This window comes from Leopardus geoffroyi, chromosome B3 (assembly GCF_018350155.1).
Source record: "Leopardus geoffroyi isolate Oge1 chromosome B3, O.geoffroyi_Oge1_pat1.0, whole genome shotgun sequence".
NCBI classification, from domain to species: Eukaryota; Metazoa; Chordata; class Mammalia; order Carnivora; family Felidae; genus Leopardus; species Leopardus geoffroyi.
Genome location: NC_059337.1, coordinates 72,278,375 through 72,292,621, shown reverse-complemented (window position 1 = coordinate 72,292,621; position 14,247 = coordinate 72,278,375). Strand labels below are relative to the sequence as shown.

The 14,247-nt window shown below is 40.5% G+C and overlaps 1 protein-coding gene across 8 annotated transcripts in view; it reads right to left on the bottom strand.

The window, feature by feature from the left end:
- The window catches only part of RPGRIP1 (RPGR interacting protein 1), a 90,898-nt gene that overhangs the window by 3,410 nt on the left and 73,241 nt on the right, over positions 1 to 14,247 (bottom strand). For 7 of the 8 annotated variants that reach the window (XM_045450314.1, XM_045450309.1, XM_045450310.1 and 4 more), the window contains 3 exons: positions 12,791 to 12,983; positions 3,434 to 3,518; positions 168 to 298 (listed from right to left, as the gene is read on the bottom strand). In XM_045450314.1, the coding sequence (XP_045306270.1) occupies positions 168 to 298; positions 3,434 to 3,518; positions 12,791 to 12,983 (409 nt within the window). Of the gene's footprint in view, positions 1 to 167; positions 299 to 2,024; positions 2,104 to 3,433; positions 3,519 to 12,790; positions 12,984 to 14,247 lie in introns of those variants that run through there. The other variant, XM_045450312.1, reaches the window with a different exon arrangement.

Here is a 14,247-nt window from a genome sequence, read left to right as displayed (position 1 = left end):
ACTTTCATTTCTAGAAAAAGTAGAGCCATAGGGATTTGGATCCAGTTTGTATCATCCACTTCATAACGGTAATTACATACCAAAGGTAAATCAGGAAAAGTATTCATGATTAGTCTGATTTCCTTAGCAATAATTGAAGCTGAGAAGCATGACAAGGTATTACTCACTGTCTAGCTCTTGCTCTACAAGGTCTCTTCCTGACTCCATAATCTGCCACAGTTCCAGAAACGCATATCCCACTTCTTGACATTCTTTCTTCTCCTCGTCCATAGGATCGCTTACCACTGTAAACTTTAAACTAAAGGAGAAAAAAATTCCATTTAACTCAGTACTACCGATACCCTAAGGCTTAAAATACATATATAAGGATAACCGTAATCATAAATTATACAATGTTTTCCCTCAATCATTTTTCCCTTGCCTCCATTTTACAAGACTGTAATGGCAGAGAGTAAGGAGTTGGTGTATTTTAAAGCAACAACAGGCCTGGAGAAGACAGAACTAAGACTCAAGATAATCTGTATCAAGTTGACTCAAAACTGTTGAGATAGAATGCCTTTCAAGATAGTTTACAACTCTGATGAAAGATCTGATACGGGCAGTGGAGGTGTTTGCGCAAAAACCAACATTTTAGGAGAAGAAGAGTTTTTAGATTTTTAAATAAAAGTTGGGTATCAAGCCCAAACAAAGGAAAACAGAAAGAATACAGAATTACAAAACAATACATTTTGTGAAAGTGAAAGCATATTCCTTAAGAATTGCAAATCTGGGAACGGGACTCCGGAGGGCACACAGCACTGCCTCGCAAGCAGTGAGTGGTCAACAGCAATCATTATTACCTTGACTTGGCCTAGTGAGGAAGGATACTGAATTCTAGAAACTAGTACCTATTCAATTATTTGAGATAAAATTCATGCATAAATTCGCTGTTTTAACCACCTTGAAGTGTACAATTCAGTATGTTCTCGTAAATTCATGTTGTTGCCCAACTGTCACCACTGTCTAATTCCAAGCCGTGCTCATCCCCACAAGAAGAAATCCAAGAGGCACCAAGCAGCCGCATCCCGTTCTCCCCTCAGCTCCAGGAAACCACAAATCCACTTTCCATCTCTCTGGGTTTGCCTATTCTGGACATTCTGTATCCCTATTAATTTTTTAAAAGCAAATACTGATGGCTAATAGTGCTAAGGGGCAAGACTAAGGCTAAAAATTCAAGCTCTTAAAATCACAGCTAAACATGATTCAGTTAACAAAAAGAAATTCCAAAAATGACACATTCTTTTTATTTTTTCTTAAGCTCTACTCCCAATGTGGGGCATGAACTCATGATGCCGAGATCAAGAGTTGTGAGATGCATGCCAGGCACCACCAAAATGATACATTCTTAGCCCTTTAAGCAATATTCATATGTGAGGATGTTTCTGGATCCTTACTGATATTCTGTACCCTTACTGATATACAGAAGAGATAATGCTGACTCCGGACCCCAATTTTCCCAGGAAAGGGATGTTAACCAGCATTACTACATACAGGGCACAATACTAAGTGCTTTAGATAAACTATGTTATTTCAATTGTATCCTCAAAGGAGCCTTCAAGTTAAATAAAATTCGACCATCAGAGAGCTAGTAAGCGGAAGAGTCAGGATTCAAAACCAGGTCTGTCTGGTTACAAAGCCAATGTTCTGTCCACTGCACGACACTGGCAAAAAAGAAAGGTAAAATCAACTGACATCTAAAATTGAGTAGAAAAGTTGAGTACAAAGAGAAAAGAAAGAGACTACCACTGTAAGGCAATGAAGGGAGGGAGTATTCTAAGAATGCTGAGAGAGAACAAAGAAATGAAATAGCTAAATTTAACACTGATGCTGAAGGGGAACAACCACAATGCTTCCCATTCCCAAAAGTTACTAATAAGCTGCTGTTTAAGTCCACAATGACATTGAAGTCAGACTCACTGTTTATTTCAGTGGCTCCTTTGTCAATCCTTTCTATGACTAACTGGAGACAAAGTAAATGCAAATTAAACAAATTTATTGGGCTAAAACACCAGCCCTGTATTATTTCTTACCCACATACTTGAAAAGGAGGCAGCATTGCTGGGTCTTGCCAAAAAACAAACAAACAAACAAACAAACAAACAAACAAACGAAAACAGATGCCCACTTAAATTTGAATTTCAAATTTCAGCTAAACAATGCATAATTTTCTTAGAAGTATGTCCTGTGCATTTCATCTGGAACCTCTAAATGGAGGCCTCTTCATCTCATATGAATAAAAAGGACACCTTCCTAAAATTGGTAGTAGGCCTAAGATTTACTCCAGTTACATCAAAGTAATCCTGTAATGATTTTTAAAATATAAATATGAAATTAATATTATAAAAACATAATATTTGGTAAGCTAGCAATGGTACCGTGTTTGTGAGAAATGCATCAAATTTTCTGAGAATGTCAAAGTGTTTTTTGTCCAGGGGCGCCTGGGTGGTTCAGCCGGTTGAGCGTCTGACTCTTGATCTCAGCTCAGGTCGTGATACCAGGGTAGTGGGATCAAGCCCCTCATCAGGTTCTGTGCTGAGCATGGAGCCTGCTTGAGATTCTGTCTTTCTCTCCCTCTGCCCTTCTCCCTGCTCATGCTCGCTCGCTCTCTTTAAAAGAAAAAACAGGAGCACCTGGGTGGCTCAGTTGGTTAAGCATCCGACTTCGGCTCAGGTCATGATCTCACGGTTCCTGAGTTAAAGCCCCCCGTCGGCCTCTGTGCTGACAGCTCAGAGCCTAGAGCCTGCTTCGGATTCTGTGTCTCCCCCTCTCTCTCTACCTTTCCTCTGCCTGTTCTCTCTCTCTCTCTTAAAAATAAATAAGCATTTTGGGGCGCCTGGGTGGCGCAGTCGGTTAAGCGTCCGACTTCAGCCAGATCACGATCTCGCCGTCCGTGAGTTCGAGCCCCGCGTCAGGCTCTGGGCTGATGGCTCAGAGTCTGGAGCCTGTTTCCGATTCTGTGTCTCCCTCTCTCTCTGCCCCTCCCCGTTCATGCTCTGTCTCTCTCTGTCCCAAAAATAAAAATAAACGTTGAAAAAAAAAAATAAATAAATAAATAAATAAGCATTTAAAAAAAGAAAAAACATAAAACCAAAAAGGACAGTTCAAAAAAAAAGTGTTTTGGCCACTCCACATAGGGCACTGCTAGTATTCAAGTAGTTGCTGCCACAGAAATAGTGCTTCTCAGGGGCTGACATGGGTGAGAAATGAATTAAACCTATGAGATTATACAATTTATCAGGTAGTCACAAACCTAAATTAGACCCAAGTAGATAAAAAATACACTGAGAAAATTAATATGAAGGAAGTTATTAAAATATGCAATATCAGCACAAAACTCCTGACTTCCTGAATGGATAATATCTCCCTTCTTTCAAAGTGGAAAGCAGATACTTACTGTCTTTGTTCAGGATCTTGTCCATTCAGCATGGCGAACAGAAATTGCCTTCGGCCTTTTTGCTCCAGTGGGTCCAGGTCTATCACTGTATTAAGGATAAGAGGGGAAAAAAGTCAAGAATCATGTACTGTTGCTATTTGGGCACTAAGACTTTCATTAAGTGGTATATGGAAAACTAAGATATAAAACAGAGGTTGGCTGGGGTTCCTGGGTGGCTCAGTTGGTTAAGCGTTCAACTTTGGCTCAGGTCATGATCTTGTGATTCGTGAGTTCAAGCCCTGTGTTGGGCTCTGTGCTGACAGCTCAGCGCCTGGAGCCTGCTTCAGATTCTGTGTCTCCCTCTCTTTCTGCCCCTCCCCTGCTCTCTTTCTCTCTCTCAAAACAAACAAACAAACAAAAAAAAAAAAAACATTAAAAAAAAATTTTTTTTTTTTTTTTAGTTAAAAAATAAGAGAGTTGGCAAGGTGAGGCTCTTGGGCCAGCTACCCGTTTTGGTAAATAAAGTTTTACTGAATACAGCCAATGCCTATTTGTTTACATATTATCTGTGGAGGCTTTCCCACCACAATGATAGAGTTGAAAAGGCGTGACAGAGACCATTTGGCTCACAAAGCCTAAAATATTTACTATCTGGGCCTTCAAGAAAAAGTTTGTCAACCCTGGTATAAAGGACGCCTTATGATTTGCACTGAAAGCTGTTCTGCCATATGCCAAGGTAAATGTGCTCCCACCACTCTACAGCTGGGAGAATCCTAGAGATTGATTTTTTTTTTTAATGTTTGTTCATTTATTTTGAGAGAGACAGTGTGTATGTGTGTGGGTGTGTGGGTGTGTGCACGCGCGCGCGTACACACACACACACACACACACACACACACACGTGAGCGGAGGAGGGGCAGAGGGAGGAAGAGAGAATTCCAAGCAGATTCCATGCTGCCAGGACAGAGCCTGACACTGGGCTCAATCCCATGAAGTGTGAGATCATGACCTGAGCTGAAATCAAGATTCAGACATTTAACTGACTGAGGCATGCAGGTGCCCCAAGGAGATTGATTTTTTAGGGCCACCTAGAGATTTGAGTTTTGTAGCAGGTTCAACTCAAGATGCCTGTCTCAACACCCATTCTCCCCTTCCTCCTCATTTTTATATGGGAATGCTACGGCATCAAATAAATTAGCTTATGTTTTCCAGCCTCTATTTTAGTGAGGTTTGGCTACACGATTCAGTGCTGGCTATTGTGTTGTGGGAAACATGCTTAACAGGCTCAAGTGTGAGGCATTCCTCCTTGCCCTGGTGGCCATTAAGAGGGTCAGGGTCACCAAAAGGATGGAAGACAGGCACAAGGATGATCAAAAGCAGGGTAGGAGTTTGGACCCTAAGAGTATCACATATCCTCAGCCCTGGACTGTGCCCTCAGAATCCACTTTATACAAAAAATAAACTTCTACCTCATATAATATAAGGGCAGCATATACTTAGAGGAAGAATAAGAAGAAGAAGAAGAAGAAGAAGAAGCAGCAGCAGCAGGAGGAGGAGAAGGAATAGAGAACAACAGACAGCTGGCAGAAATTTAAAATAAATATTCAATGACTGGAAGATAAAATTAAGGAAATTTGAGGGGGCACCTAGCTGGCTCAGTTGGTAGAGACTCTTGATCTTAGGGTTGTGAGCTCGAGCCCCACGTTGGGTGTAGAAATTACTAAAAATAAAATTTTTTAAAAAAATTAAAGAAATTTCCCAAGAATAGAAAGAAAAAGCAGAGGTAGAATTATAGGAAGAAAATGAGAAATTTAGAGGATCAAGTTGGAAGATCCAAAACTCTACTAGAAAAATGAGAAAATGCTGGGGTCAAAATTATCACAGAAATGCATTAAAATTTCCCAGAATTGGGGCGCCTGGGTGGCGCAGTCGGTTGGGCGTCCGACTTCAGCCAGGTCACGATCTCGCGGTCCGTGAGTTCGAGCCCCGCGTCAGGCTCTGGGCTGATGGCTCGGAGCCTGGAGCCTGTTTCCGATTCTGTGTCTCCCTCCCTCTCTCTCTGCCCCTCCCCCGTTCATGCTCTGTCTCCCTCTGTCCCAAAAATAAATAAACCTTGAAAAAAAAAAAAAATTTCCCAGAACTAAAAGCCACAAGCTTCCAGATTGAAAGAGCCCCTTGAATGGCCGGAATAATTACAAGAAAAATATACACATTATTCTGAAGTTTAAGAACACTAATGATAAAGATAAAATGTTAAAGTCTTATAGGCAGGTAGTGGTAGTTTTCATACAAAGGTTAGGCTCTTGGCCTGGATCTAGAAGACTATGGACCAATTGCTTTGAAATTCTGAATAAAAATGTTTTCGAAATAGATTTCTATACTTGGTCTAATTATCAATTGAATATACATGCAGAATAAAGAGATTTCACACATGATGTTCTCAAAATATTTCCTTCCAATGTACTCTTTCTTTAAAAGATACTGGAAAATATGATCCATTAAAATATAAAAGTGTGGGGTCCCTGGGTGACTCAGTCGGTTAAGCGTCTAACTGCGGCTCAGGTTATGATCTTGCAGTTCTTGAGTTTGAGCCCTGCATCAGGCTCTGTGCTGACAGCTTAGAGCCTGGAACCTGCTTCAATTCTGTGTCTCCATCTCTCTCTGCCCCTCTCCCACTCGCACTCGGTCTCTCTCTCTCTCAAAAATAAACAAACATTTACAGAAATTATAAAAGTGAATCAGAGGACAAAACAGGACCCAGGAGATTGCTCCAAATGGCAGCAGTAGCATAATAGCTGAATGAACAGTGGGCTGAAGAGAGGTCTTCAAGGAAAAGAAAACTGATACATTGTTTGACAGGTTTGATTATTTGAAAACTTGGAAAGGCTGTTGGAGGATGTGAAAAGAATAATAGGCACAATGAAAATAAAGCAAATGAAAAATTGGGACAAACAAAATAACAAACAAGAAAGGAAATATAACCATGGCAAACTACTTGGCTCTTCAAGAATTAATATCCATAATATTAAGACTGGATTAAATGAAAGTTATGATCCAAGTATATGGGAGGAAGGGGACATGGGTATAAGAGAGAAATTTGATGTGCCAAGATAGGAAGTCAGGAGATAATACCTAAAATTGGTGAGTCAGGAAATTGCAATAGAAACATTCCTAAGAAACATGGAATTAAGTAACAAGAAATAGCAGAAGAAGTGAAAAGAGGTGTGGTGGACCAAAGAGGATGGGGGATGATAGGGAGTGGTTTGTGGAGAAGGGATAGAAAAAGGAACTGTTCCCTGTCTTCTCCTCTGAAAAAAAAAAAGAAAAGAAAAGAAAAAGGAACTGTTTAATTTTAATTAAAAATCTCTCTAGTCCTATTTGTGGGGTGCCTGGATGGCTCAGTCAATTAAGCGTCTGACTCTTGATTTCAGCTCAAGCCATGATCTCACATCTGTGAGAGGGAGCCTGGCTTGGTGCTGGGCATGGAGCCTGCCTAAGAGTCTTGCTCCCTTTGCCCCTCCCCAACTCATGTTGTCTCTCTTTCTCTCTTAGATAGATAGATAGATAGATAGATTTTTAAGAAGGCTCCATGCCCTACACAGAGCCCAAAGTGGGCCTTGAACTCACAATCCTGAGATCAAGACCTGAGCTGAGATCAAGAGGTGGCCACTTAACCTACTGGGTCACGCAGGCACCCCATTTGATATTTTAAAATCATATGCATAACCCCACTTATTTCAATGGATGGATCATCCAACAGAAAGTCAACAAAGAAACAGTGGCTTTGAATGACACATTGGACCAGATGGATTTAACAGATACATTCAGAACATTCTATCCTAAAACAACAGAATACACATTCTTTCCTAGTGCACATGGATCAGTCTCCACTGTAGGCCACAAAACAAGTCTAAACAAATTCAGACAGACTAAGTCATACCGTGCATCTTTTCTAATTTTTTTTAACGTTTATTCACCTTTGAGAGATGGAGAGAGACAGAGCACAAGTGGGGGAGGGGCAGAGAGAGAGGGAGACACAAAATCCAAAGCAGACTCCAGGCTCTGAGCTGTCAGCACAGAGCCCAATGCGGGGCTTGAATTCATGAACAGTGAGATCATGACCTGAGCCAAAGTTGGACACTTAACCAACTGAGCCACCCAGGTTCCCCCCCCATGCATCTTTTCTGACCACAATACTATGAAACTAGAAATCAACCACGTGAAAAAAAATCTGCAAAGAGCACAGATACATGGAAGTTAAATAACATGCTAGTAAACAATGAATGGGTTAACCAAGAAATCAGAGAGGAAATAAAAAAATACATGTAGACAAATGAAAATACAATGGTCCAAAATCTTTGGGATACAGCAAAAGCTGTTCTAAGAGCAAAGTTTATAACACTACAGGCCTAACTGAAGAAACAAGAAAAATCTCAAAAAAAAAAAAAAAAACAAAACAAAAACAAAAACAAAAAACAAAAAACAAACCATCCTGGGGCACCTGGGTGGCTCAGTCGGTTGAGCGTCTGACTTTAGCGTAGGTCATGATCTCATGGTTCATGAGTTCGAGCCCCACATCAGGCTCAGTGCTGACAGCTCGGAACCTGAAGCCTGCTTCAGATTCTGTCTCTCTCTCTCTCTCTCTCTCTCTCTCTCTCTCTCTCTCTCTCTGTGGTTACCCTGCTCACACTCTCTCTTTCTCTCTCAAAAATGAATAAACATTAAAAAAATCCCTAACATTATACCTAAAGGAGCTAGAAAGAGAAGAACAAACAAAATTCAAAACCAGTAGAAGCAAGAAAATAATAAAGATTAAAGCAGAAATTAAAGAAATAGAAACTAAAAAAGCCAATAGAATGGATCAATAAACCAAGAGCTGGTTCTTTGAAAAGATGAACAAAATTGATAAATGTTAGCCAGACTCATAAAAAAAAGACTCAAATAAACAAAATCAGAAATGAAAGAGGAGAAAAAATAACCAACACCACAGAAATACAAAGGATTGTAAGAGAATATTATGAAAGATTATATGCCAACCAATTGGACAACCTAGAAGAAATGGACAAATTCCTAGAAATGTAAGTTCCCAAAACTGATTCAAGAAGAACTTGAAAATTTGAAACAACTGATTACCAGCAATGAAATTGAATCAATAATAATAATAAAAAAACTCCCAACAAATAAAATTTCAGGACAAGATGGCTTCACAGGTGAATTCTACCAAACTTTTTTTTTTTTATATGAAATTTATTGTCAAATTGGTTTCCATACAACACCCAGTGCTCATCCCAAAAGGTGCCCTCCTCAATACCCATCACCCACCCTCTCCTCCCTCCCACCCCCATCAACCCTCAGTCCGTGCTCAGGTTTTAACAGTCTCTTATGCTTTGGCTCTCTCCCACTCTAACCTCTTTTTTTTTTTTTTTCTTTTTTCTTTTTTCCTCCCCCTCCCCCATGGGTTCCTGTTAAGTTTCTCAGGATCCACATAAGAGTGAAACCATATGGTATCTGTCTTTCTCTGTACGGCTTATTTCACTTAGCATCACACTCTCCAGTTCCATCCACGTTGCTACAAAAGGCCATATTTCATTTTTTCTCATTGCCACATAGTATTCCATTGTGTATATAAACCACAATTTCTTTATCCATTCATCAGTTGATGGACATTTAGGCTCTTTCCATAATTTGGCTATTGTTGAGAGTGCTGCTATGAACATTGGGGTACAAGTGCCCCTATGCATCAGTACTCCTGTATCCCTTGGATAAATTCCTAGCAGTGCTATTGCTGGGTCATAGGGTAGGTCTATTTTTAATTTTCTGAGGAACCTCCACACTGCTTTCCAGAGCGGCTGCACCAATTTGCATTCCCACCAACAGTGCAAGAGGGTTCCCGTTTCTCCACATCCTCTCCAGCATCTATAGTCTCCTGATTTGTTCATTTTGGCCACTCTGACTGGCGTGAACTACCAAACATTTAAAGAAGAGTTAATACCTATTCTTCTCAAACTATTCCAAAAAATAGAAGAGGAAGGAAAACTTCAAAACTTATTCCACAAGGCCAGCATTACCCCGATACCAAAACCAGATAAAAACATTACAAAAAAGAGAACTATAGGCCAATATCTCTGATAAGCATAATTGCAAAAATCCCCAACAAAATATTGACAAACCAAATCCAACAATACATATAAAAAATCACTCACCACCATCAGGTGGGATTTACTTCCAGGATACCAGCATGGTTCAATATTTGCAAATCAATCAATGTGATACATCACATCAATAAAAAAAGGATAAAGATCATATGATCATTTTAATAGATGCAGAAAAAGCATCTGACAAAGTACAATATCCATTCATGATAAAACCCCTCAACAAAATAGGTTTAGAGGGAACATTCCTCAACATAATAAAGGCTGTATGTGGAAAGCCCACAGCTAACATCATATTCAATGGTGAAAAACTGAGAGCTTTCCCTTTAAGGCCAGAAACAAGACAAGGATGTCCACTCCCACCACATTTATTCAACACAGTACTGGAAGTCCTAGCCACAGCAATCAGACAAGAAAAAGGAGTAAAAAGCATCCAAATTGATAAGGAAGAAGTAAACCTTTCACTATTTGCAGATGAGATGATATATAACTAGAAAACACTAAAGACTCCACCAAAAAACTTACTAGAATTGATAAATGAATTTAGTAAGGTCACAGGAAACAAAATAAATGTGCAGAAATCTGTTGCATGTCTATCCATTAATAATGAAGCAAGAGAAAGAGAAATTAAGAAAGCAATCCCATTTACAATTGCACCAAAAATAATAAAATACTTAGGAATAAGTTTAACCAAGGAGATGAAAGACCTATACTCTGAAAACTATAAAACATTGATGAAAATAATTGAAGACCACACAAACAAATGGAAAGAATTGGAAAATATTCCATGGTCATGGACTGGAAGAACAAATATTGTTAAAATGTCCGCACTACCCAAAGCAATCCACAGATTTAATGCAATACATATCAAAATACCAACAGCATTATTCACAGAAGTAGAACAAACAACCCTAAAATTTGTATGGAACCACAAAGACCCCAAATAGGCATAACGATCTTGAAAAAGAAAAACAAAGCTGGAGGCATCACAATCTCCTAGATTTCAAGATATACTACAAAGCTATAGTAATCAGATGAGTATGGTACTGGCATAAAAACAGACATATAGATCAATGGAACATAATAGAAAACCCAGAAACAAACATAAGATTATACAGTTGATTAATATTTGACAAAGGAGGCAAGAATATGCAATTGGAAAAAAGACGGTCTCTTCAACAAATGGTGTTGGGAAAACTGGACGGCTACATGCAAAAGAATGAAACTGGACTTTCTTACATAATACTCAAAAACAAATTCAAAATGGATTAAGGACCTAAATGTGAGACCTGAAACTAAATATCCTAGAAGAGAGCACAGGCAGTAATTTCTCTGACATCGGCCATAGTGACATTTTTCTAGATCGAGTCTCTTAAGGTGAGTGAAATAAAATTAAAAATTAGCTATTGGAAATACATCAAAATAAAAAGTCTCTGCACAGCAAAGGAAATAATCCACAAAACTAAAAGGCAACCTACCGAATGGGAGAAAACATTTGCAAATGACATATCCGGTAGAGGGTTAGTATCTGAAATTTATAAAGAACTGATACAACTCAACACCCAAAAAACAAATAATTAAAAAATGCGAAGACACGGACAAACATTTCTCCAGAGCAGAGATACAGATTGTCAACAGACGCATGAAAAGATGCTCAAAATCACTCATTATCAATGCGAATGAAAGCCACAGCGAGAGGGCACCTGGGTGGCTCAGTGAGTAGTGTCTGGCTTTGGCTCAGGTCATGATCTCACAGTTTGTGAGTTTGAGCCCCACGTCGGGCTGTCTGCTTTCACCGTGGAGCCTGCTTCAGATCCTCTGTCTTTCTCTCTCTGCCCCTCTTCCACTCGAGCACACATGCTCTCTCTCCCTCTCTCTCAAAGATAAACAAACATTAAAAAAAGAACCACAGTGAGCTATCACCTCATACCTTTCGGAGTGGCTAAAATCAAAAACACAAGAAACAACAAGTGGTGGCAAGGATGTGGAGAAAAAGGAATCCTTGTGCACTGTTGGTGGGAATGCAAACTGGTGCAGCCACTGTGAATGGATCTAGAGAGTACTATGCTAAGCCAAATATGTCAGTCAGAGAAATACAAATACCATGTGATTTCACTTATGTGTGGAATTTAAGAATCAAAACAAAGGAAAAAACAGAGACAAACCAAAAAATCAGACTCTTAAGTATAAAGAACAAACTAATGGTTACCTGAGGGGAGGTGCAGGGAGGGGGGCATGAGTGAAACAAGTGAAGGGGATTAAGAGTACACCCATCCTGATGAGCGCTGAGAGTAATGTATAGAATTGTTGAATCACTGTGCTGTACACCTAAAACTAATATAACACTGTATGTTAACTATACTGGAATTAAAATAGAAAACTTAAGGGGCACCTGGGTGGCTCAGTCAGTTAAGCGTCCGACTTCAGCTTGGGTCATGATCTCAAGGTTCATGGGTTCGAGCCCTGCGTCGGGCTCTGTGCTGACAGCTCAGAGCTTGGAGCCTGCTTCAGATTCTGTGTCTCCCTCTCCCTCTCTCTGCCCCTCCCGCTCTTGTGCTCTGTCTCTCTCAAAAATAAACATTAAAAAATTTTTAATAGAAAACTTGATTAAAAATAGTAATAAAAGGGGTGCTTGGGTGGCTCAGTTGATTAAGCATCTGACTTTGGCTCATGATCTCATGAGGTCATGATCTCATGGTTCATGAGCTTGAGCCCTGCTTCAGATGAGCACAAGCCCCCGCTTCTGGTGAGCCTGAACCCTGCTTCTCTCTCTCTCTCTCTGTGCCTCATGGGATTCTCTCTGTCCTCTCTCTGCCCCTCACTCACTTGTGCCCTCTCTCTCTCAAAATAAATATTTAAAAACATAATAAAAAGGGGTACCTGGGTGGCTCAGTTAGTTGAGCATCCAACTCTTGATTTTGGCTCAAGTTATGGTCTCATGGTTCATGAGTTCAACCCCCGTGTCAGGCTCTGCACTGACAGCATGGAGCCTGCTTGGGATTCTCTCTCTCCTCTATCTGCCCCCCACCCCACCCAACTTCAAAATAAATAAATATTTTTAAAAATTTTTTAAATAATAAAACCCAAAAAAATTAGTAAGCCTATATGCATGTATCCCTTTGATAAATGAGAGAAAAGAGAACGGTTGCATACACCCCATTGGAAGGGCAGAGTAGTTCTGGCCCCTTAGACTCCCCTTCCTGGCCAACCACGGGGGCTGCCTCACCTTTGCTGAAGTGGAAGTGGATCTCTTCTCCTGCCCTTGGTTTCCTCAGGGATACTGGAGTCTCCGTCTCCGACAAGGGGAGGTCGTAGAACTTGTACTCTACATACACCTGTTTTACATTCTCATCACTCATCACTTCGGCCTCTGGGTAGAAGGCCAGGGAGACAATTTCAATGCGCATCTTCTCTGACCTCTGACAAGGAAGATATGTATTTCCTGTAGGTTAGTGATGCTCCAAGTGTTCACACTCCAATTAACACGTTACTCTCTCAGACTCCATCCTAGACATATTCCATCTAACATAGCCTTGAGAATTGCGGTAAAGCTGCCGCCCAGAACTGCCTGCGCCCACCAAATACATGCCCCGGAACAGGCAGTCAGACCAGCCTGACCTCTCACGGTAACGCCAGTACTTTCAGCCCTACTTCAAAGTTGCTGCCACAGCCACCGTCCTCTCCTTTGATTGTCCGTGTGTCCATTTTTGCATTAGGGACACCAGGTACAGGGCTGACATCTCTCTAGTTTCAAGAAATAAGCCGAGGGCAATGTTAAGTCCTCCTTTCCACGGTGTGGCCGCAAGTCATGTCATGACACTAGTGAGACGTTGACCCGGGATGGCCCGGACCAGCCAGTTCTCCCTTGTCATCTGTGAGAACTCTCCTGTCTCTAGGTTGCCAGGCCAGTGCCCTCGTGTCCAAAGATCTACCCCCGCTCTCATCTTTTCTCTTAGGAAGGAAGTGCAGCTTCTGGGCCTTCCCCAAGGAAGCTCAGAAGGCAATATTTCTTTCCTTGTTTTTTTTTTTTTTAACGTTTATTCATATTTGAGAGACAGAGAGAGACAGAGTGTAAGCAGGAGAGGGGCAGAGAGAGAGAGGGAAAGAGGGGTACTCTCAAGCAGGCTCTGCACTGTCAGCATGGAGCCCCATTCAGGGCTTGAACTCACAAACCATGAGATCATGACCATGAGATCATGATCATGAGCTGAAATCAAGAGTCAGACGTGACTGAGCCATCCAAGCGCCCCTAGCATTTTTTTTTAAAGGAAAGAATAAGATAAGATAGAATGGAATGGAATAGAACAGAAAATATGAGAGTGGTATAGGTAAGCCTTGTTTCTTAAAACTTTTGTGTATATGTGATTGGACTGGGCACAAAGTAGAAATGTGTTTCTTACAGTGTCTGTGATTAAAACAGCATAAAAGCCTTTAAGATACAGAACAGATGAACACAAGGGAAGGGAAGCAACAATAATATAAAAACAGGGAGGGGGACAAAACAGAAGAGACTCATAAATATGGAGAACAAACTGAGGGTTATGGGAGGGGTTGTCGGGGGGGGATGGGCTAAATGGGTAAGGGGCATTAAGGAATCTACTCCTGAAATCATTGTTGCACTATATGCTAACTAACTTGGATGTAAATTTAAAAAATAAATCAAATATGAAAAAAAAGCATAAA